Genomic DNA, 24378 nt, shown 5'->3' with positions numbered 1-24378 from the left:
TTTTAGATTTAGATATGATAATTTATCAGGAAGTAGTTTTGATGTATTGAACTACTTTTTTAAAGTAACTTTAGTTCAGTAAACTATATTTTTCTTAAAAAGTAGCTTTAGTGTTCTTCCAGTGTAAGTAATTGGTAGCTTGGTAAACCATCTTTTCGGAGTAGTTTCCCCAACACTGCGTTAAAAACACAATTGTTGTTAGCTTTCTGTTTCCTAAACGGTGCAATACTTTACTCCTAGAAACATCCGATCCATTTAGTTACAACCTCAGAGGAGCTTTTGTGTATGTGGGTAAAAACACAAGACCTTTAGGAAAAACTGTTATAGAGTATATTGTATTCTTCAAGGTATGCGGCACGGTAGTTCAGGTTGATCACGCTTCTCTCTCTCTCTATCCCACCTCTCCAGCTAAACAAACTAAATCTAATGAAAAGAGTATTAGAAAGGACCCTGTTGTTTACTTTTAAAAGATATCGCTTCTGTACTTCAGAGGGCCACTGCCAACCTGCCGTGCTCTTCTTACATCACTTCACCAGCTAAACAAATAGTCTAACCTAACCAAAACACCTTAACATCAACACAATGACAACTGTTATTTACATCTTCAAGGTAGTTCAGAGGGCCACTGCTACTATGCAAAGCTTTTTCTCTCTCTCACTCCACTTCTCCAGCTAAATAAACAGTCTCAGCAGTCCCAGACATAGCAGGGCGGAGGGGCCTCCATTCCCGGCCCCTGATTGGACTACAGGCCCCTGAATGGCTCCATTGAGCACCACAGGAAGAATTTGGGGAGACTCTCTCTCTCCCCCTTTCCCTCGCTCTCTCCCTCTATCTGCCCCTCTCTCTCCCTCTCTCTACTTCTCCCTCTCTCCCTCTTTCCCCTGCTCTCTCCCTCTATCTGCCTCTCTCTCGCTCTCTACTTCTCCCTCTCTCCATTTCCCTCGCTCTCTCCCTCTATCTGCCTCTCTCTCCCTCTCTCTTTTTCTTTCTTTCATTCTCTTTTGGTCATTAGAGGAATGTGTGTGAATTGGCTAAACAGCTAACCACTCATTTCGCAGTCACGCAGCAAACCTCCTTCTCCCTCCCTCTCTCCTTCTCTCTCTCCTTCTCTCTTTACCCCCTTCTTTCATTTTCATGTCTTTCACTCCTTGTTGCGTTCCCTGTTGTACTGCGGTTGTGAACCTTGTGAACTGTTAATCCTGCGGTCAGTCAGTCGGTGGGTTCATTGGTCTGTACATCACAGGAGCCATGGTGGCAGTAAACGGCTCAGGGGAGAGGTTGAGGCTGGTGTTATTGGGGGCTTTCCTCATCTGTGGATTAATCCTGGAGTTTGGTAAGTGACTTTATTTCCTCTCTGTGTGGCTGTGGATAATGTGCATTCCTGAACATACACTAGGCTAATGAGGTACAGGAGGAGATTAGTGGATGGTTGCAGTACTCTGACTTATTGTGAACTTTGATGGCATTTCTTGAGTTAGTTACATTTCATTTGGTTTCACCTCATGTTGTCTGTCTGTATAGTAAATTCCATTTGCAGAATATTCCTGTTATTGCCCAAGTATGGTTACCAATGGCATACTGCAATGTTTTAATCTAACATCAAATCAACATGAGACTCTTCATGCTTTTATTTGTTGCATTGAACTGGAGCACACTGTGACTATGGTTAAGTGTATTTCAAAGAATACAAATTCAATATTGGATACTTGCTCTGCAGGACAGTGCCAGCAGGATGAGCAGGAGGGACGAACCACCCCACCAGACCGTAAGCCCAAATCCAGTAAGGGTAAGCCAGTGAGAGGAGCAGGTAAAGCCACAACCAAACCCAAGGCTAAAGCAACCCTGGCTCCCCCAGCAGCAGTCAACCAGGGACCTGTTCACCTGACACAGGTAGGATTGAAGACATTTCAAATGATTTGCGAGAGAAAGCCTTGTTTTGCGTTTTCATAATCTTGAAGCAGATTGGCATCGTCATAACATCTGTACATATACATAGTCTAAATTAAAGATAAACATTATGAACACAAATCAAAAAACACTTGCATGTTTGAGATATTTGACACAATCAACGGATGTTGGTGGAGCAATGTCTACTAATAAGTGCAAATTACAAAACATTCACAAAAGCTCTGACGAAGCTTGAACAAAAATAAGTGATACTAGCGAAAAGCAGTATGAGTGCTTCTCTTTTGTTTTAACATAATGACCACTAAAGGTAAACTGCCGTGCGTGTTTCTCCTTCCTGGTTTATACCACAGGTGGTGAACAAGGGGAAGTTCCATCGTGTTGGGGACAGTCTGAGCATCCGGTCGGGTGACACCCTGGAGCTGAGGTGTAAAGGGAACCCTGTTGAGTGGGGCGTTCCTGTTTACCTGGAGGAGGACGACGAGGGGAGACTCAGGTGAGACTCCGGGGCCTTGACGATGTGATGGGACAGGGTGCCACGGAAACAGGGCTCCACGGCAACAAGGGCTCACTAGAAAAAGGGACCTGTCTCAACGTTGACTTGCCTGTATAAAACTTAAATAATAAAAACGACATCTTGCCAGGATAGTCCAATATTAGTTGCTGAGTCATCAAATTAAATGAAACTTTATTTGTCACATGCGCCGAATACAACAGGTGTAGTAGACCTTACCGTGAAATTCTGACTTACAAGCCCTTAACCAACTGTTCAGTTCAAGAAAGAGTTAAGAACATTTTTACCAAATAAACTAAAGTAAAAAATAATAAAAAAGTAACACAATAAAATAACAATAACGAGGCTATATTCAGGGGGTACCGGTACCGAGTCAATGTGGAGGCTATATACAGGGGGTACCGGTACCGAGTCAGTGTGCGGGGGTACAGGTTAGTCGAGGTCATTTTGTACATGTAGGTAGGGGTGAAGTGACTATGCATAGATAATAACAGTGAGTAGCAGAGGTATAAAAACAATTGGAGGGGTGGGGGGAGGGGGGTGTCATTGTAAATAGTCTGGGTGGCTATTGGATTAATTGTTCAGCAGTCTTATGGCTTGGGGGGTAGAAGCTGTTAAGGAGTCTTTAGGTCCTAGACTTAGCGCTCCGGTACCGCTCTCTGTGCGGTAGCAGAGAGAACAGTGTATGACTTGGGTGACTGGAATCTCTGACAATGTTTTGGGCTTTCCTCTGACACCATGACAGTTTGTTGGTGATGTGGACACCAAGGAACTTGAAATACTCGACCCGCTCCACTACAGCCCTGTCGATGTTAATGGGGGCCTGTTCGGCCCGCCTTTTCCTGTAGTCCACAATCAGCTCCTTTGTCTTGCTCACGTTGAGGGAGAGGTTGTTGTCCTGGCACCACACTGCCAGTTCTCGGACCTCTCTATAGGCTGTCTTATCATTGTCGGTGATCAGGCCTACAGCTCTTGTGTCATCAGCAAACTTAATGATGGTGTTGGAGTTGTGCGCGGCCACGCAGTCGGGGGTGAAAATGGAGTACAGGAGGGGACTAAGCACGCACCCCTGAGGGGCCCCCGTGTTGAGGATCAGCATGGCAGACATGCTGTTGTCTACCCTTACCACCTGTGGGTGGCCCGTCTGGAAGTCCAGGATCCAGTTGCAGAGGGAGGTGTTTAGTCCCAGGGTCCTTAGCTTAGTGATGAGCTGTGGGCACTATGGTGTTGAACGCTGAGGTGTAGTCACTTATAGATGAAGCCGATAACTGAGGTGGTATGCTCCTCAATGCCATTGGATGAATCCCGGAACATATTTCCAGTCTGTGCTAGCAGAAGAGTCCTGTAGCATAGAATTCGCGTCATCTGACCACTTCCGTAGTGAGCGAGTCACTGGTACTTCCTGCTTTCGTTTTTGATTGTAAGCAGGAATTAGGAGGATAGAATTATGGTCAGATTTGCCAAACGGAGGGCGGGTGAGAGCTTTGTATGCATCTCTGTGTGTGGAGTAAAGATGATCTAGAGTTGTTTTCCCTCTGGTTGAACATGTGACATGCTGGTAGAAATTAGGTAAAACTGATTTAAGTTTGCCTGCATGAAAGTCCCCGGACACTAGGATGAGCATTTTCTTGTTTGCTTATGGCCTTATACAGCTCGTTGAGTGCGGTCTTAGTGCCAGCATCAGTTTGTGATGGTAAATAGATGACTACAAATAATATTGAGTACTCTCTCGGTAGATAGTGTGGTCTACAGCTTATCATAAGGTACTCTACCTCAGGCGAGCAATACCTCGAGACTTCTTTAATATTAGACATCTCGCACCAGCTGTTATTGACAAATAGACATACAACCCCGCCCCTCGTCTTACCAGACGTAGGTTCTCTGTCCTGCTGATGCATGGAAAATCCCGTCAGCTCTATATTATCCGTGTCGTCGTTCAGCCACGACTCGGTGAAACATAAGATATTACAGTTTTTGATGTCCCGTTGGTAGTTTAATCTTCCGGATAGTCTTGATCAATAGTAGGGATGGTAGTGGAGGTTTACTCACCCGCCTACGAATTCTCAGAAGGCAGCCCGACCTCCGCCCCCTTTTTCCTCCGTCGGGGATATGGGCTCGTTCCCGCGAAAGCAGTGTAACCTTCATGTCGGACTCGTTAAAGAAAAAATCTTTGTGCACATCTGGTGTGAGGGACTCATTTCTCACCTCTCTGTTTGTACAGAGATGCTGTATGTAGGCCTGTGTGACTCTGGTGTGAGGGACTCATTTCTCACCTCTCTGTTTGTACAGAGATGCTGTATGTAGGCCTGTGTGACTCTGGTGTGAGGGACTCATTTCTCACCTATCTGTTTGTACAGAGATGCTGTATGTATGTCACGTTCCTGACCTGTTTTCTGTTGTTTTTGTATGTGTTTGACGGTCAGGGCGTGAGTTTGGGTGGGTAGTCTATGTTATGTGTTTCTATGTTGGTTAAAGGGTGACCTGATATGGCTCTCAATTAGAGGCAGGTGGTTTTCATTTCCTCTGATTGAGAGCCATATTAAGGTAGGTGGTTTCACATTGATTGTTGTGGGTGGTTTGTCTCCTGTGTCAGTGTATGTTACGCCACGCGGGACTGTTTCGGTTTTGTTTGTTTGTTCGTTCGTTTTATGTAGTCAGTTTTCCTGTTCTTGCGTTCTTCGTGTTTCATGTAAGTTCGTCGTCCAGGTCTGTCTACGTCGTTTGTTGTTTTGTAATTATTCAAGTGTTCGTCGTGTTTTCTGTTTTGTTGATTAAAAATCATGTCTTATCACAACGCTGCATTTTGGTCTAATCCTTGCTACTCCTCTTCGGATGAGGAGAAGGAGGAAGCCCGTTACAGAACCACCCACCAAACCCGGATCAAGCAGCGGGACCACGAACAGTGGTCCACGAAAAAAGGATTGCAGGATTTCTGGAGTTGGGAGGAAATCATAGAGGGAAAAGGACCCTGGGCTAAGGTGGGAGTGAATCGCCGCTTTGAGGAGGAGAAGGAGGCAGCCACAGCCCAAAACCGCAGATATGAAGGTACGCGGCTAGCAAGGAAGCCCGAGAAGAAACCCCAAAAATTTCTTGGGGGGGGGGCTAAGAGGTAGTGGGCCAAGGGCAGGTAGGAGACCTGCGCCCACTTCTCAGGCTAACCGTGGAGAGCGGGAGTACGGGCAGACACCGTGTTACGCAGTAGAGCGCACGGTGTCTCCTGTACGTGTGCATAGCCCGGTGCGGGTTATTCCACCTCCCCGCACTGGTAGGGCTAGATTGAGCGTTGAGCCGGATGTCATGAAGCCGGCCCTACATATCTGGCCACCAGTACGCCTCCTCGGGCCGGCTTACATGGCACCAACCTTACGCATGGTGTCCCCGGTTCGCCTACATAGCCCGGTGCGGGTTATTCCACCTCCCCGCACTGGTCTAGCGACGGGGAGCATACAACCAGGTAAGGTTGGGCAGGCTCAATGCTCAAGGGAGCCAGTACGCCTGCACGGTCCGGTATTTCCGGCGCCACCTTCCCGCCCCAGCCTAGTACTACCAGTGCCTACACCACGCACCAGGCTTCCAGTGCGTTTCCAGAGCCCTGTTCCTCCTCCACGCACTCTCCCTATGGTGCGTGTCTCCAGCCCAGTGCCTCCAGTTCCGGCACCACGCACTAAGCCACCTGTGCGTCTCCAGAGCCCTGTACGCACTGTTCCTTCTCCCCGCACTCGCCCTGAGGTGCGTGCCCTCAGCCCGGTACCTCCAGTTCCGGTACCACGCACCAGGCCTATAGTGCGCTTCGAGAGGTCAGTGTGCCCTGTCCCTGCTCCCCGCACTAGCCTTGAAGTGCGTGTCTCCAGTCCGGTGCCTCCAGTTCCGGCACCACGCACCAGGCCTACAGTGCGCCTCATCCGGCCAGAACCATCCGTCTGCCCAGTGCCATCTGAGCCATCCGTCTCCCCAGCGCCGTCTGAGCCATCTGTCTGCCCAGCGCCGTCTGAGCCATCTGTCTGCCCAGCGCCGTCTGAGCCATCTGTCTGCCCAGCGCCGTCTGAGCCATCTGTCTGCCCAGTGCCGTCTGAGCCATCTGTCTGCCCAGCGCCATCTGAGCCATCTGTCTGCCCAGCGCCGTCTGAGCCATCTGTCTGCCCAGCGCCGTCTGAGCCATCTGTCTGCCCAACGCCGTCTGAGCCATCCGTCTGCCCAGCGCCTTCTGAGCCATCCGTCTGCCCAGCGCCTTCTGAGCCATCCGTCTGCCCAGCGCCTTCTGAGCCATCCGTCTGCCCAGCGCCTTCTGACCCATCCGTCTGCCCAGCGCCATTAGAGCCGCCCGTCTGTCCCGAGCCATTAGAGCCGTCCGTCAGTCAGGAGCCGCTAGAGCCGTCCGTCAGTCAGGAGCCGCCAGAGCCGCCAGCCAGTCAGGAGCTGCCAGAGCCGCCAGCCAGTCAGGAGCCGCCAGAGCCGCCAGCCAGTCAGGAGCCGCCAGAGCCGCCAGCCAGTCAGGAGCTGCCAGAGCCGCCAGCCAGTCCGGAGCTGCCAGAACCGCCAGCCAGTCAGGAGCTGCCAGAGCTGCCCTACAGTCATGAGCTGCCCTACAGTCATGAGCTGCCCTCCAGTCATGAGCTGCCCTCCAGTCATGAGCTGCCCTCCAGTCATGAGCTGCCCTCCAGTCATGAGCTGCCCTCCAGTCATGAGCTGCCCTCCAGTCATGAGCTGCCACCCAGTCCGGAGCTGCCACCCAGTCCGGAGCTGCCACCCAGTCCGGAGCTGCCACCCAGTCCGGAGCTGCCATTAGTACAGAGTTGTCCCTCTGTCCGGAGCTACCTCTCTGTCCTGAGCTACCTCTTTGTCCTGAGCTACCTCTCTGGCCTGAGCTACCTCTCGTTCCTGAGTTGTCTCCTCTATGTAGGAGGGGCCTTAGTGAAGGTTCCTGGACCATGGTCGGGGGCGAGGGTCGCCACTCAAAGGACGCTAAGGAGGGGGACAAAGACAGTGGTGGAGTGGTGTCCTCGTCCACCGCCGGAGCCGCCACCGCGGACAGATGCCCACCCAGACCCTCCCCTTGAGTTTTAGGGGTGCGCCCAGAGTTCGCACCTTGAGGGGGGGGTTCTGTCACGTTCCTGACCTGTTTTCTGTTGTTTTTGTATGTGTTTGACGGTCAGGGCGTGAGTTTGGGTGGGTAGTCTATGTTATGTGTTTCTATGTTGGTTAAAGGGTGACCTGATATGGCTCTCAATTAGAGGCAGGTGGTTTTCATTTCCTCTGATTGAGAGCCATATTAAGGTAGGTGGTTTCACATTGATTGTTGTGGGTGGTTTGTCTCCTGTGTCAGTGTATGTTACGCCACGCGGGACTGTTTCGGTTTTGTTTGTTTGTTTGTTCGTTCGTTTTATGTAGTCAGTTTTCCTGTTCTTGCGTTCTTCGTGTTTCATGTAAGTTCGTCGTCCAGGTCTGTCTACGTCGTTTGTTGTTTTGTAATTATTCAAGTGTTCGTCGTGTTTTCTGTTTTGTTGATTAACCTGTTAGGCGGGCTGTCCCGACATCGGTACACTTATGACAACATCCAGCTCAAGTGCAGGGCGCGAAATTCAAAATCTATTTTTTTAAAATATTTAACTTTCACACATTAACAAGTCCAATACAGCATTTGAAAGATAAACATCTTGTCAATCCAGCCAACATGTCCGATTTTTTTAATGTTTTACAGAGAAAACACCACATATATTTATGTTAGCTCACCACCAAATAAAAAAGAGGACAGACATTTTTCACAGCACAAGTAGGATGCAAGTAGCATGCACAAGCCAACCTAACTAACCTAGAACCAACCTAAATAACCTAGAAAAAACTACCTCAGATGACAGTCCTATAACATGTTACACAATAAATCTATGTTTTGTTCAAAAAATGTGCATATTTTAGCTATAAATCAGTTTTACATTACTGCTACCATCATAGCAACAGTCAGAAATCGCACGGGAGTAGCCAGAGAAAATACAGACACCAACGTCAACTACTAATTACACATCATAAAACATTTCAGAAAAATATATGGTGGATAGCTAATGAAAGACAAAGATCTTGTGAAAAGAGCCAATATTTCCGATTTTTTAAGTGTTTTACAGCGAAAACACAATATATCGTTATATTAGCTTACTACATTAGCTAGCACACAGCAGCACTGATTCTAGTCGAACGGTAGCATAGCACAGTTCGACAGATATATGAAAAAGCATCCCAAATTGGGTCCTTATCTTTGTTGATCTTCCATCAGAATGTTCTCCAAGGGGTCCTTTGTTCAGAAACGTCTTTATTTCGATCCAGAACGAACGATTTCCCTCTTGAATTAGCAAGCACACTGGCAGTGCGACGCTAACCTCTCCATCTTGACAAAATTCTTGCGTCGCATCACGTCTAAAGTCCAGAATAAATTTCAATAATATAATTAAACTATATTGAAAAAACATACTTTAGGATGATATTGTGACATGTATCAAATAAAATCGAAGCCGGAGGTCATATTCACCTTTAACGAGCGTTTTCCAGGAGCCAAGTACAGGTCCTACTTCGCGCCCAGAAAAAAAAAATAAAGTGCGCAAGTCTCACTCCAAGAGGTTGTGTTCAAACCCTGGACGAGATATTCAAGTCCTTTCTACTCTCACTTCCGCATGACACCCAGGGGAAGGCGTATGACGTGTTTCTACAGTCCTAAGTGAGATGCCCTTTTATAGACAAGGTCTTGAAGAGAGACATCGATGTTGGAAATCTCACTTCCGGATAGGAAATGGGCTGTAAAAATAGTTCTGTTCCACTTAGAGAAATAATTCAAACGTTTTTAGAAACTAGAGACTGTTTTCTATCCAATAGTAGTAATAATATGCATATTGTAAGAGCAAAAATTGATTAAGAGGCCGTTTGAAAATGGGCACATATTTTCCAGTTTTTCAATACGCCCCCTGCAGCCATAAGAAGTTAAAAATCATGTCTTATCACAACGCTGCATTTTGGTCTAATCCTTGCTACTCCTCTTCGGATGAGGAGAAGGAGGAAGCCCGTTACAATGTAGGCCTGTGTGACTCTGGTGTGAGGGACTCATTTCTCACCTATCTGTTTGTACAGAGATGCTGTATGTAGGCCTGTGTGGCTCTGGTGTGAGGGACTCATTTCTCACCTCTCTGTTTGTACAGAGATGCTGTATGTAGGCCTGTGTGGCTCTGGTGTGAGGGAGTCTTGTTTCTTTGTGTTCGTACAGGACGGTGCAGCATGACCGGTACGGCACCCTGACCCTGTCCAACTCTACAGGAGCAGACACTGGAGAATACACCTGCTTCCCCATGTACTGTGAAGACAGGGACTGCAGGAAGGTGTACGACAAGGCTGTCAAAGTCTTTGTCTTCTTCCCTGGTACTAAGTTCCGGCCTCCTGACATTGGAGTTGTTACCATGGCTACGTCCCAAAAGGCACCCTAGTTTCTATGTAGGGCACTACATTTGACCAGGGCCAAAAGACCCATTCTTTGACCAAAGAAATGCATTACATTGCGGTTGGGAATAGGATGAACTGAGACACAAGCCCGTGTAATCACCAGGTCCCAAATACCACCCTATTCCCTGTATAGTGCAGTACGTTTGACCAGGGGCCCATAGGGTTCTGTTCAAAAATAGTGCATTATATAGGAAATAGGGCGTCATATGAGCCGCACAGTATAACAGTTGTCTGCCCCTCCCCCCAGACCCACAGGAGCTGTTTGTCCCCTCCTCCTCCTACTATGAGGTCATCCAGCTGAGGACCAATTGGCCAACAGTCCTCCCCTGTCAGGTGACATCACCTGACGCCAAGGTGAGTTCAGAACAGACCTGGTGGGATTAGATTAGATAATACAGAATTACCTCTTTGAATGTACATTTTTGCTTTGAAACACTTTACTTAACAGCTATAGAGGTATATAATGCATTGGGACACAGTTATAATGCATTACAAGGCTTGTCATAAGCACATTTGACCATGGGCCTTTCATATTTGAATATTTTCTCATAATGTGCTACAATTTATGTGGGGAAATACACAAAATCCTATTGCTGTAGCTGTACTATATCACCTGGTCTACACGCCAGGTGAGGTCCTCAGGACTGAGCTAAACATAACACAGGTTTTTATTTAACTAGGCAAGTCAGTTAAGAACAAATTCTGGGCCAATTGTGCGCGCCACCCTATGGGCCTCCCAATCACGGCCGGTTGTGATACAGCCCGGGATCAAACCAGGGTCTGTAGTGACGCCTCTAGCACTGAGATGCAGTCTCTTAGACCCGCTGTGACACTCGGGAGGCCCAGGGAGGAGGTTCTTTACATCAAGGCGAGGAGCATGGGAATCAGACAATAATATCAGGAATCAACAACTATTTATTTTTTGTAACGCCTCCTTCCAACTCACACTCACACCTAGATCCCCTGAAGGCAGCTCACTCTCCAGATCCCAATCACCGGAATTCGAATCACCTGTTCACACACCTGTATGTCGTTATCACACACTTTTTACTTCAGATCTTTGCACCTCGTCACTGTGAGGTCTTGTTTGTTTTGTGCCACACGTTTTTAGGAGCGCTGTTATTCCAGTGATTTACGCCTCTCGTGTATGTAGTCAAATGACCTATATTTTTCATAATTAATCAACATTATACAAAATAAAAAAACGAACATCTGGTGTTTCTATGTCAAATGGTTTTTGTTATATTTCAGTCCTCTGTGATGTACAGTATATAAAGTGTAATATTGGGATGCAAACTCAAAATGTAATACATTTCATCTCCATATCTGACATGGTCCAAGTGTCTTCTTTTCTTAAGCCCATAACCATGTGTGTGAGGTGTATACTTTTGTTTCAAAGTAGATTTGTTTAAGACTACCCAGAAACACTCTGTGTGACCCTGATTTAGCCCACTGCAGTAAAAGGTTAATTAACAATCACATTCACCTGACGTAGGCAGATCAACAAGGGTCCGTTCAAAATAGGTTGAAGGTTCTACCCCGTTACACTTACGGTGTCCAAATTAGGACAGCCTCAACTCCTTGTTGAGGCTGAGACCGTCCTAATATCAGTAGCATAAAATACTTAAGTGAAAATACTTTAAATGACCACTTAAGTAGTATTTTGGGGTATCTGTACTTTAATCTGTACTTTAACCATTTTGACAACTTTTACTTTTACTTCAATTACATTCCTAAAGAAAATGATGTACTTTTTACTCCATACATTTTCCCTGACACCCAAAAGTACCTGTTACATTTTGAATGCTTAGCAGGACAGGAACATCGTCCAATTCACGCACTTATTAACAGAACATCCCTGGTCATCCCTACTGCCTCTGATCTGGAGGACTCACTAAACAGAGAACATCCCTGGTCATCCCTACTGCCTCTGATCTGGAGGACTCACTAAACAGAGAACATCCCTGGTCATCCCTACTGCCTCTGATCTGGAGGACTCACTAAACAGAGAACATCCCTGGTCATCCCTACTGCCTCTGATCTGGAGGACACACTAAACAGAGAACATCCCTGGTCATCCCTACTGCCTCTGATCTGGAGGACTCACTAAACAGAGAACATCCCTGGTCATCCCTACTGCCTCTGATCTGGAGGACTCACTAAACAGAGAACATCCCTGGTCATCTCCTGCCTCTGATCTAGCGGACTCACTAAACAGAGAACATCCCTGGTCATATCCTGCCTCTGATCTGGAGGACTCACTAAACAGAGAACATCCCTGGTCATCCCTACTGCCTCTGATCTGGAGGACTCACTAAACAGAGAACATCCCTGGTCATCTCTACTGCCTCTGATCTGGAGGACTCACTAAACAGAGAACATCCCTGGTCATCCCTACTGCCTCTGATCTGGAGGACTCACTAAACAGAGAACATCCCTGGTCATCCCTACTGCCTCTGATCTAGAGGACTCACTAAACAGAGAACATCCCTGGTCATCCCTACTGCCTCTGATCTGGAGGACTCACTAAACAGAGAACATCCCTGGTCATCCCTACTGCCTCTGATCTGGAGGACTCACTAAACAGAGAACATCCCTGGTCATCCCTACTGCCTCTGATCTGGAGGACTCACTAAACAGAGAACATCCCTGGTCATCCCTCCTGCCTCTGATCTGGAGGACTCACTAAACAGAGAACATCCCTGGTCATCCCTACTGCCTCTGATCTGGAGGACTCACTAAACAGAGAACATCCCTGGTCATCTCCTGCCTCTGATCTAGCGGACTCACTAAACAGAGAACATCCCTGGTCATCTCCTGCCTCTGATCTGGAGGACTCACTAAACAGAGAACATCCCTGGTCATCCCTACTGCCTCTGATCTGGAGGACTCACTAAACAGAGAACATCCCTGGTCATCCCTACTGCCTCTGATCTGGAGGACTCACTAAACAGAGAACATCCCTGGTCATCCCTCCTGCCTCTGATCTGGAGGACTCACTAAACAGAGAACATCCCTGGTCATCCCTACTGCCTCTGATCTGGAGGACTCACTAAACAGAGAACATCCCTGGTCATCTCCTGCCTCTGATCTAGCGGACTCACTAAACAGAGAACATCCCTGGTCATCTCCTGCCTCTGATCTGGAGGACTCACTAAACAGAGAACATCCCTGGTCATCCCTACTGCCTCTGATCTGGAGGACTCACTAAACAGAGAACATCCCTGGTCATCTCTACTGCTTCTGATCTGGAGGACTCACTAAACAGAGAACATCCCTGGTCATCCCTACTGCCTCTGATCTGGAGGACTCACTAAACAGAGAACATCCCTGGTCATCCCTACTGCCTCTGATCTAGAGGACTCACTATACAGAGAACATCCCTGGTCATCTCTACTGCCTCTGATCTAGAGGACTCACTATACAGAGAACATCCCTGGTCATCCCTACTGCCTCTGATCTAGAGGACTCACTAAACAGAGAACATCCCTGGTCATCCCTACTGCCTCTGATCTGGAGGACTCACTAAACAGAGAACATCCCTGGTCATCCCTACTGCCTCTGATCTGGAGGACTCACTAAACAGAGAACATCCCTGCTCATCCCTACTGCCTCTGATCTGGAGGACTCACTAAACAGAGAACATCCCTGGTCATCTCTACTGCCTCTGATCTGGAGGACTCACTAAACAGAGAACATCCCTGGTCATCCCTACTGCCTCTGATCTGGAGGACTCACTATACAGAGAACATCCCTGGTCATCCCTACTGCCTCTGATCTGGAGGACTCACTAAACAGAGAACATCCCTGGTCATCCCTACTGCCTCTGATCTGGTGGACTCACTAAACAGAGAACATCCCTGGTCATCCCTACTGCCTCTGATCTGGAGGACTCACTAAACAGAGAACATCCCTGGTCATCCCTACTGCCTCTGATCTAGCGGACTCACTAAACAGAGAACATCCCTGGTCATCCCTACTGCCTCTGATCTGGAGGACTCACTAAACAGAGAACATCCCTGGTCATCCCTACTGCCTCTGATCTGGAGGACTCACTAAACAGAGAACATCCCTGGTCATCTCTACTGCCTCTAATCTGGAGGACTCACTAAACAGAGAACATCCCTGGTCATACGTACTGCCTCTGATCTGGAGGACTCACTAAACAGAGAACATCCCTGGTCATCCCTACTGCCTTTGATCTGGAGGACTCACTAAAAAGAGAACATCCCTGGTCATCCCTACTGCCTCTGATCTGGAGGACTCACTATACAGAGGACATCCCTGGTCATCCACACTGCCTCTGATCTGGAGGACTCACTAAACAGAGAACATCCCTGGTCATCCCTACTGCCTCTGATCTGGAGGACTCACTAAGCAGAGAACATCCCTGGTCATCCCTACTGCCTCTGATTTGGAGGACTCACTATACAGAGAACATCCCTGGTCATCCATACTGCCTCTGATCTGGAGGACTCACTAAACAGAGAACATCCCTGGTCATCCCTACTGCCTCTGATCTGGAGGACTCACTAAACAGAGAACATCCCTGGTCATCTCTACTGCCTCTGATCTAGAGGACTCACTAAACAGAGAACATCCCTGGTCATCTCCTGCCTCTGATCTGGAGGACTCACTAAACAGAGAACATCCCTGGTCATCTCTACTGCCTCTGATCTGGAGGACTCACTAAACAGAGAACATCCCTGGTCATCTCCTGCCTCTGATCTAGAGGACTCACTAAACAGAGAACATCCCTGGTCATCTCCTGCCTCTGATCTGGAGGACTCACTAAACAGAGACCATCCCTCCTGCCTCTGATCTAGAGGACTCACTAAACAGAGAACATCCCTCCTGCCTCTGATCTAGAGGACTCACTAAACAGAGAACATCCCTCCTGCCTCTGATCTGGAGGACTCACTAAACAGAGAACATCCCTACTGCCTCTGATCTGGAGGACTCACTAAACAGAGAACATCCCTCCTGCCTCTGATCTGGAGGACTCACTAAACAGAGAACATCCCTACTGCCTCTGATCTGGAGGACTCACTAAACAGAGAACATCCCTGGTCATCCCTACTGCCTCTGATCTGGAGGACTCACTATACAGAGAACATCCCTGGTCATCCCTACTGCCTCTGATCTGGAGGACTCACTAAACAGAGAACATCCCTGGTCATCCCTACTGCCTCTGATCTGGTGGACTCACTAAACAGAGAACATCCCTGGTCATCCCCACTAGCCTCTGATCTGGAGGACTCACTAAACAGAGAACATCCCCACTAGCCTCTGATCTGGAGGACTCACTAAACAGAGAACATCCATACTGCCTCTGATCTGGAGGACTCACTAAACAGAGAACATCCCCACTAGCCTCTGATCTGGAGGACTCACTAAACAGAGAACATCCCCACTAGCCTCTGATCTGGAGGACTCACTAAACAGAGAACATCCCTACTGCCTCTGATCTGGAGGACTCACTAAACAGAGAACATCTCTCCTGCCTCTGATCTGGAGGACTCACTAAACAGAGAACATCCCTACTGCCTCTGATCTGGAGGACTCACTAAACAGAGAACATCCCCACTAGCCTCTGATCTGGAGGACTCACTAAACAGAGAACATCCCCACTAGCCTCTGATCTGGAGGACTCACTAAACAGAGAACATCCCCACTAGCCTCTGATCTGGAGGACTCACTAAACAGAAACGCTTCGTTTGTAAATGATGTCTGAATGTTGGAGTGTGCCCCTGGCTATCCGTACATTTTAAAAACAAGAAAATGGTATACTTTTGATTGTTAAGTCTAGTTTAGCGATTACATTTACTTTTGATACTTAAGTATATTTAAAACCAAATACTTTTAGACTTTTACTGAAGTAGTATTTTACTGGGTGACTTTGACTTTAATGTCATTTTCTATGAAGGTTTCTTTACTTTCTCTTAAGTATGACGATTGGGTACTTTTTCCCCAAACTGCCTAAAATGGACACTATAGTCAAGAATATGTTATCCACTCACTATAAAGTCATTAACTCACCTGGTCATCCGTAGGTGTCTCTGCACCGGGAGTTTCCCCCGGTAGAAGTGGCGGTGGACGGGGCGGAGATCACGTTTAACGTTAAACAGGGATTCACTATCCACCGGCCCAAGCTGCACCACGCCGGGGAGCTGTACTGCGTGGCCAGCCGTGGAAATCTCAGGCAGAGCTCCGTCAAGTACATGCTCATATACGTCAACTGTAAGTCCATGGATTTGTACCTTAAACAAGAGCTAGCCTCTTCTCCAGGGGTGGCCGACTCATAGGGGTGGCCGACTCATAGGGGTGGCCGACTCACAGGGGTGGCCGACTCACAGGGGTGGCCGACTCACAGGGTTGGCCGACTCACAGGGGTGGCCCTCAAGGGGTGGCCGACTCATAGGGGTGGCCGACTCATAGGGGTGGCCGACTCATAGAATTAAAATGACTGGTGCGGACGTTCCTTGTCAAGTCAACGTTCCTTGATGGGTGGACTGGCAGACATATTGATTGTTATATATACATATATATATACAGTGGGGAGAACAAGTATTTGATACACTGCCGATTTTGCAGGTTTTCCTACTTACAAAGCATGTAGAGGTCTGTAATTTTTATCATAGGTACACTTCAACTGTGAGAGACGGAATCTAAAACAAAAATCCAGAAAATCACATTGTATGATTTTTAAGTAATTAATTAGCACACACTGCAGCAGTCCACCCATAAAATTTTATTATATATATATACAATGCAAATAGTCAGGGTAGCCATTTGATTAGCTGTTCAGGAGTCTTATGGCTATCTGTGTTGTCCCCTGCTGTCAGACCCGGTGGCGCCCCCAACCCCAGTGATCCAGGCATCCTCCAACTCTGTGGCCATTGGTCAGAACCTACAGGTCACCTGCACTGTGATTGGAGAACAGGACGTGGCCATAGACTTCACCTGGGAGTACCCTGGGCAACAGGTATGTCATTGTGCTAACTGGTGCTGCCATGCTTGAGGTCAATCATTTATCCTATCAATAGCTAGAGTAGGATTACAGGACAAGTGCAATACTCTACCTCCTGCTATATGATGAGAAACCTCTTGACAGAAGCTATACACTTAGCTACATACAGTACAGAGAGGATACATACAGAGAGGCTACATACAGTACAGTACAGAGAGGCTACATACAGAGAGGCTACATACAGTACAGAGAGGCTACATACAGAGAGGCTACGTACAGTACCAGAGAGGCTACATACAGTACAGATAGGCTACATACAGTACAGAGAGGCTACATACAGTACCAGAGAGGCTACATACAGTACAGATAGGCTACATACAGTACAGAGAGGCTACATACAGTACCAGAGAGGCTACATACAGTACAGATAGGCTACATACAGTACAGAGAGGCTACATACAGTACCAGAGAGGCTACATACAGTAAAGATAGGCTACATACAGAGAGGCTACATACAGTACAGATAGGCTACATACAGAGAGGCTACATACAGTACAGAGAGGCTACATACAGTACCAGAGAGGCTACATACAGAGAGGCTATATACAGTACAGAGAGGCTACATATAGTACAGAGAGGCTACATACAGAGAGGCTACATACAGTACAGATAGGCTACATATAGTACAGAGAGGCTACATACAGTACCAGAGAGGCTACATACAGAGAGGCTATATACAGTACAGAGAGGCTACATACAGTACAGAGAGGCTACATACAGAGAGGCTATATACAGTACAGAGAGGCTACATACAGTACCAGAGAGGCTACATACAGTACAGAGAGGCTACAATTGTAACCTGCTTGTTTCTTTGTGCTGTGTTTGTATGTCTGACTGTGGTTGTGTGTCTGTGTTGTGGTTGTGCGTCTGACTGTGGTTGTGTGTCTGACTGTGGTTGTGTGTCTGTGTTGTGGTTGTGTGATCGGCAGATCGGCAGGCCTCTGTACACTCAGGACAGTGTTCATCCGGACGGAGGGGGTCTGGGGAGGCAGCAGTCCCAGACCGTCCTACTGGTGGATGAGGTGAGGGAGGTGGACGGAGGGACTTACACCTGCACCGCCCAGAACCTGCAAGGCTCCAGAACCACCTCCACCACCATCAAGGTGCTAGCGGCTGCTGCTGCTGCTAAAGATAAGGTCAAAGACAAGCGCAAGCCTAAGAAACCCTGAGTGTCAATAGACTTCAGATCAGAGGTGGGAGAGGGATGGCCTTCCCACGAAGGAGAAGGAAGTAGCCTATCAAGATGGAACTGGAACTGTAGAATAAGAATGAGTTGGTTCTAATTCCATGGGTGGAACCTTGTTTTAAGATGCCCATTCTACTTCCGACATTACTATGTACGTATACTGTGAAGCTATAGGGCTCAATGAGTCAGCTCTCAAGTAGCTCATGTATATTCAACAGCCAGTAGTTACCACACACACACAGCATAGAAGGTTTACACAGGGCGGAGGGAAAGAGAAAGCTGGGCGGAAGAATACGAACTGGAAAGAGAGAGAGAAAGGGAGTGGGGGAGGAATAGCGAGAGCCAGACAGCATTCTGAGCATCTACATTGTAGTGAATGTATTTTGATAGACATAATTAATGGATTTTCAAATCCTCGAGGAATATACAGTAGAATAACACTCCTGTATCAATGCAGATTTAAAGGACCATCATCAGACTTTTACCTTCTTTGGTGGACGTTTCTATATCGCAAGTAGTGTTCCTTCTGTACTTGTGAGAATGTCTCCTCTCCACTTTCCACCGACAGGTTTCTCTAGTGTTCTCTCTTCCTACTTCCTATTTGTCTAAATAAAGAAATGCTTTCATAGTCTACACGTAACCTTCTGTAATGCGTGTTTACTGTCTGATGGTCAGATTGTGTCATGGACTAATACAGGTCAATATGAGGCATCATTTTGCCACGGTGTACGACAGTGACAGAGCCGGTGTCCCAAATGACACCCTATTCCCTATATGGTGCACTACTTTTGACCAGAGCCCTATTCCCTATATGGTGCACTACTTTTGACCAGAGCCCTATTCCATATATGGTGCACTACTTTTGACCAGAGCCCTATTCCCTATATGGTGCACTACTTTTGACCAGAGCCCTATTCCCTATATGGTGCACTACTTTTGACCAGAGCCCTATTCCCTATATGGTGCACTACTTTTGACCAGAGCCCTATTCCCTATATGGTGCACTACTTTTGACCAGAGCCCTATTCCCTATATGGTGCACTACTTTTGACCAGAGCCCTATTCCCTATATGGTGCACTACTTTTGACCAGAGCCTTGTGGGGACACAGACTATGTTATATTGGGTGGTACAGAGAGATAGAGGACACAGACAGTCTGAACATAACGGTTGTTTGTTTGGTTCAGGTGTATCAGGCTCAAATAAAGAGTCCAGGAATCTTTAACAATCAATAGTTTCGTTAACTTCAAATCTGTGCTAAAAGTGGGTTTGAAATTAAACTCTCCGAAATGTACAAAAAAATTCAAAACAAATAATGAGATTTTAATATGCAAAAGGTGGTACACAGAGGTGTCATCTGGGCTGTTCAGACGCTACATTGACATTCACTGGCAAGATCCTCAAGGTAAAGGTCTCACACCCACTGCTCAGATACGGAAAGAATTTCTCTGTGAAGGTGTATGTGAACGTGTGGAGATGTTCGTTGTATTGCGGATCAGAGAAGGTCAGCGTTCCTCCGTTCCAAGTCCAAAGTCACTCTGATCCTCGAGGGCTCCTGTCTCAGCTTCAATGAGAGGGTGATGGGAGGTTCGGGGACGGAGCGTACGGTGTAAACTCCTCCATGTTGTTCTAATCTCCAGCCTCGCTTCTCTATCACGCCCTTCCTGGACACAGACTCCTCCACCACCCCCAGGGCCCAGTCACTGCTGTAGTCGTATCTCTGGAGATATTCATTCCTGACTTCCACGTCCCCAGGTGTGTGTTCCCGAATCGAAGCCCTCAGAGCCCAGGATCCCTTCATAGAGGTTGAACCTCTCTGAGGTGTCAGGAATGGAGTAGAAGAGGACAGAAGAAGAGGAGAAAAGAAGAGGAAAGAAGAGCAGAGAAGAAGAGGAGAGACAGGAGGCAGCTCATTTACCTGGCCTTGTGTAGAATGGCCTTGTATCTCTGCAGAAAGATAACATGATGCTCCTCTACAGCTTGGATCTTGTCTGAAAGAGTCGAGATTATTTTGCTAATCTCCTTAATCTTCTCCTTTACCATCCACATCTTCTCCTCGTCTTCCTCTATCAGAGCGTCTATCCCGGCCTCCTCTTCATTCACGAGAAGCTGATGAAGATGTTAAAACGCTTTCTTGATTTCCCCGTGTGTCTCTGCAGCCTGTGTCTGGAAACCCCACCCACCAAATATCTATGAATATCACATAAATAAAGTATTAACCTCTAAGTGAACAGACAGACTGCTTCCCAATGTCATCCTGTATAATTACCATGATGTATTTTTCTGTTTGACCACAGGTTAGTTTGGCTTCAGTGTAAAGTCTCAGCTTCTCCTTCAGGGGCTCCAGTTCAGCCTTTACTCTCTCCTGGAATCAGACAAACACATGAATGGCTCTTTGTACACAGTAAAACATAACTATCTAACTCAGTAAATGAATTGAGTAAAGTCAACTCAAAGAATTGCAAAGTTATACAATATTAATGTTATAAGCAATATTGATTGCAATAAGTCAAAGCAACTCAATCCCTTGTAATTTAAAGGTAGATTCAGTAATATGACATCATTGAACATACTGAGGCGACTTCCTGCTTACATACATTGAGACACGCCCACATTGGGAAGAGCTAATAGGGGCAGACATTGGCTGATTTGAATAATGTTGTTGTTGGTTTCTGTAGCCAGGAAGTAACTCACCCCTCTGTGTATAATGACGCCATATTACCGATTCTACCTTCAAATATCTCAGATAGGCTATGGGCTGATTCAATCCGTATCGCCGAAGTATCGCGGAAGATCTGCGTTTATAAAGCAGATCTTCAGCGCTACGGATTGAATACAGCCCGATACAGTATTTCATGTCCTACTTCCTGGTCCTGGACTTCATCTATGGGACAGAACTTGTGTCCTGTGTGTCGTCTTGAGTCGCGACACACCAAACAGACAGGCTTGTTCATCCTGCAGACGGAAGAGTTTGAGTTCCGCTTTGTGTTGACCACAGAGCCTCTCAGACCCAGGCTCTGCATCTCTGGAGCTTCTCTCCTGTAGGATTGATTGATTTGACAATTTAAATAATATATACTCATCCCTATGGGCTCTGGTCAAATGTAGTACACTAAAAAGGGAATAAGGTGTAATTTGGGGCACATTAATTATCATAGGTAGATCTCCCACGTGTAGGAACCCCTCACACAGCCTCTTCAGAGTGAGGCTGACTGCTGGGAAAGGTATGTAGGATCTCTTCCTGCAGACTGGACACTCCCGTCTTTATACTTCCAGTTCTCCTCCATGCAGGTCTTACAGGCACTGTGGCTGCAAGAGAGAACCACGGGATCCCTGAAGATATCATAGCACACGGGACACAGGAAATCCTCTTCTTGGAAGAAGGACCAAGAGGCCATTTTGTCCCTCAGTAAAAGTGTCCGTTTCTCTGTAACGGCTACTGGGACAAGAGAGACACAAGGTCAAAGGTCAAAAGGTGAGGTACACTTTTATAGTTGTTGAGGTAAACTTTTTAAAGTTATTTTTATGACAGTGTATCCATTCTGTTAACAACATGTTTTGAATTATTATTTGTGGCTGTATCCCAGACCCACATTAAGCCTGTTCCTGGACTAAGAAACTATTCAATAGAGATTCTCCAATCTCCATTGAGGATGATTTCTAGTTTAAGACTAACATGTTTACATCAGCCATTTATCATGTACAGTAAGCTACATGTTTTACTAGCTTCAACATAGATCTAGGAGGAAGAACAACCACCAAAACAAATGGCAAGACACTTACCATCAAACAGCCAGAAGAAGAAGAATCGTCCTCTGTGGCAAGTCCAGCAGCAGGAAGCACACTTTACTGAACACAAGTCTATCGGTTTCAGGGTCTGGAGTGAGCTTAAATACTACAATGTAAAAGTCTCAAATTCTGCAATCTCATTTATCATGGATGTATGTATAGGTGTGGGGGGTGGGGTCTCGGTTGATTCAGGATAGAGGGGGGTGTTTCCCCAGCCAGTGATTGGTCTTGGGGGTTACATGCCCAATGAGACCTGAGGTGTTACCAGGGGTAGGAGGAGGTGAGAATGGCCCTGTGAAGGGGGAGTAAGAAGGGGGGAGATAGGGTAAGAAGGGGGTGTATGAATGAACCTAACCAAGATACATTAGCAAACTGACTATCTGACCATTAGCTGGCCTGTTGAGAAACAGCATGGGGACAGAACAGCACACCTGCCCATTAGCTGGCCTGTTGAGAAACAGCTTGGGGACAAAACAGCACACCTGGCCATTAGCTGGCCTGTTGAGAAACAGCATGGGGACAGAACAGCACACCTGACCATTAGCTGGCCTGTTGTGATGCTGAGTGGAATGGGACAGGGGCAGACAGAAAGGAGAGATGATAAGAGAAGTGGTCTGTGTCCCAAAAGGGACCCTATTCCCTATAGGGCTCTGGTCAAAGCTAGTGCACTACATAGGCACTACACTGTCCGGGTTGCCTAGGTTACATTGTAAATGTAATCCGTTACAGTTACTAGTTAACTGTCCAAAATGATGACACACCAAATGATGACCACCAATCAGAGACCACTATGATGACGCACCAAATGAGGACCACCAATCAGAGACCACTATGAGGACACACCAAATGATGACCACCAATCAGAGACCACTATGATGACACACCAAATGATGACCACCAATCAGAGACCACTATGATGACAGTGTTCTCTGATTGGTGGTCATAATTTGGTGTGTCATCATAGTGAGGTCAGACTTTCTCAGGTGGAACAAACATAAACTTTCTCCTTTTTTCAGTGCTGAATTGAATGTCATTGAGAATACTGAAAGGTGACATGTATTTTTTCAGAAACATCCTTTCTGAATTTAAATGTAATCCAAGAAGTCATCTAGTTTTTCCACAAAGTACATGTAATCTGATTGCAGTATTTTTTGCAGGTAACATCACTGATAACAGTTACAGTTTTTTTTGGTACATGTAATCAGTTACTCCCCAACCCTGTGTATAGGGAACAGGGTTCCATTTGAGACACAATAGAATCCTGCTATTAAAATGTACTGAATATCAGATTTTATTCTTATTCTACTACTACCTAGTGGTAGACGTAGGTAAATACAAGTAAATACAGTGGTATTTTTTACCATGTAGGCAGAACAATGAGGCTGAGACAGCAAGACGGACGGACAGATACTAATTCAAGCCGGAGGTTTTCAAACATTTATTTGTAAAACTTAGCAAACTATGGTATGTTGATAGTACAGACTGGGAAATGATGCACATTCACCTTTGATAACAAGATAATAATATTGTCAACTTTACACAAAGTTAAAATGTTTTAATGAAATTCAGTTTGGTTCAATAAAATTATTATTATATTTTTTTTAAAGTAAAGTATTTAAACAAAGTAAAATAAGTAAAGTAAAGCACATTCATCTTCTGCACATCTATCACTCCAGTGTTTAATTGCTATATTGTAATTACCTCGCCACTATGGCCTATTTATTGCCTTATCTCCCTTATCTTACCTCATTTGCACACACTGTATATAGACTTTTTTTCTACTGTATGTTTGTTTATTCCATGTGTAACTCTATGTTGTTGTATGTGTCGAACTGCTTTGCTTTATTCTTGGCCAGGTCGCAGTTATAAATGAGAACTTGTTCTCAACTGGCCTACCTGGTTAAATAAAGGTGAAATAAAATAAAACATTAAGTAAAGTAAGAAAGAGGAATCCGTTTCACCTCTCAATCAATAGATATTAAAGATAAAAACTAAAGTTGGACTGGTCCTTGGATAGTGACAATTTCTCACTTCAAATAAAATACTTGACAATCTGTAATTGCCTCAGTGTATGTAATCTCAGATTTTGGCGTACTGGCGCCTGGTAATCTCCTCTAGTTGATCTGAAAGCAGTGTGGCTGGGCCCAGGCACTGAACTCTCCCTCCTGAAGGGATATTTTCCTATCTTTTCTCCTCAGTTCCTTGTTGCGTGGAAAAGGCCCCAGCGTTGGTCCCCAGTGTTGCAGCGTTTTAGTTTGTCGCTCCAGCCGTTGACTATGGCCAGGTAGTCTTCCTCTGAGAACTCCTAGGAAAAGACCCAAGATACATGATAACATGGGTTTAACAGTCCAACAAAGTATCAACATTGTGATCACCAGGGCATAAAATTGACTGTTTTGGTCCACCAGACACTGTTGCAGGTAGATCTAAAAATCTACCAGCCACTCAGAATTTTTACCAGCCAAAACATGTATTTTTT

At 46.3% G+C, this 24378-nt stretch overlaps 2 protein-coding genes and 1 long non-coding RNA gene across 8 annotated transcripts in view; 1 reads left to right on the top strand and 2 right to left on the bottom strand.

Annotated features, from left to right (window-relative positions):
- The first annotated feature begins 987 nt into the window (after window positions 1-987).
- On the top strand, window positions 988-18751 carry LOC120047371 (platelet-derived growth factor receptor-like protein). The gene is made up of 8 exons (XM_038992892.1): window positions 988-1333; window positions 1718-1890; window positions 2259-2401; window positions 9663-9814; window positions 10143-10249; window positions 15949-16135; window positions 16741-16880; window positions 17855-18751. The coding sequence occupies exons 1-8, from the start codon at window positions 1249-1251 to the stop codon at window positions 18092-18094; spliced, it is 1227 nt and encodes a 408-aa protein (XP_038848820.1). The 5' UTR covers window positions 988-1248; the 3' UTR covers window positions 18095-18751.
- A 661-nt stretch (window positions 18752-19412) lies between these two features.
- LOC120047370 lies at window positions 19413-22647 on the bottom strand. 3 transcript variants are annotated; one of them, XR_005476877.1, is made up of 4 exons: window positions 21894-22647; window positions 20380-21546; window positions 20151-20276; window positions 19413-19926 (listed from the first exon to the last, which is right to left on the bottom strand). It is a non-coding gene; the product is annotated as an uncharacterized LOC120047370 (long non-coding RNA). The 3 variants fall into 3 exon arrangements; XR_005476878.1 differs by having other exon boundaries at window positions 19413-20276; window positions 20380-20475; window positions 20975-21546; XR_005476876.1 differs by having other exon boundaries at window positions 19413-20276.
- A 1314-nt stretch (window positions 22648-23961) lies between these two features.
- pmt (phosphoethanolamine methyltransferase) overlaps window positions 23962-24378 on the bottom strand; it is a 22371-nt gene continuing 21954 nt past the window's right edge. For all 4 annotated transcript variants that reach the window (XM_038993425.1, XM_038993427.1, XM_038993423.1 and 1 more), the window contains one exon: window positions 23962-24204. In XM_038993425.1, the coding sequence (XP_038849353.1) occupies window positions 24094-24204 (111 nt within the window). In that variant the 3' untranslated portion in view covers window positions 23962-24093. The remainder of the gene's footprint in view (window positions 24205-24378) is intronic.

The sequence above is a fragment of the Salvelinus namaycush genome, chromosome 5 (genome assembly GCF_016432855.1).
Source record: "Salvelinus namaycush isolate Seneca chromosome 5, SaNama_1.0, whole genome shotgun sequence".
NCBI classification, from domain to species: Eukaryota; Metazoa; Chordata; class Actinopteri; order Salmoniformes; family Salmonidae; genus Salvelinus; species Salvelinus namaycush.
The sequence above is the reverse complement of the archived record's forward strand: the minus strand, read 5'-3'. Positions and strand labels throughout refer to the sequence as shown.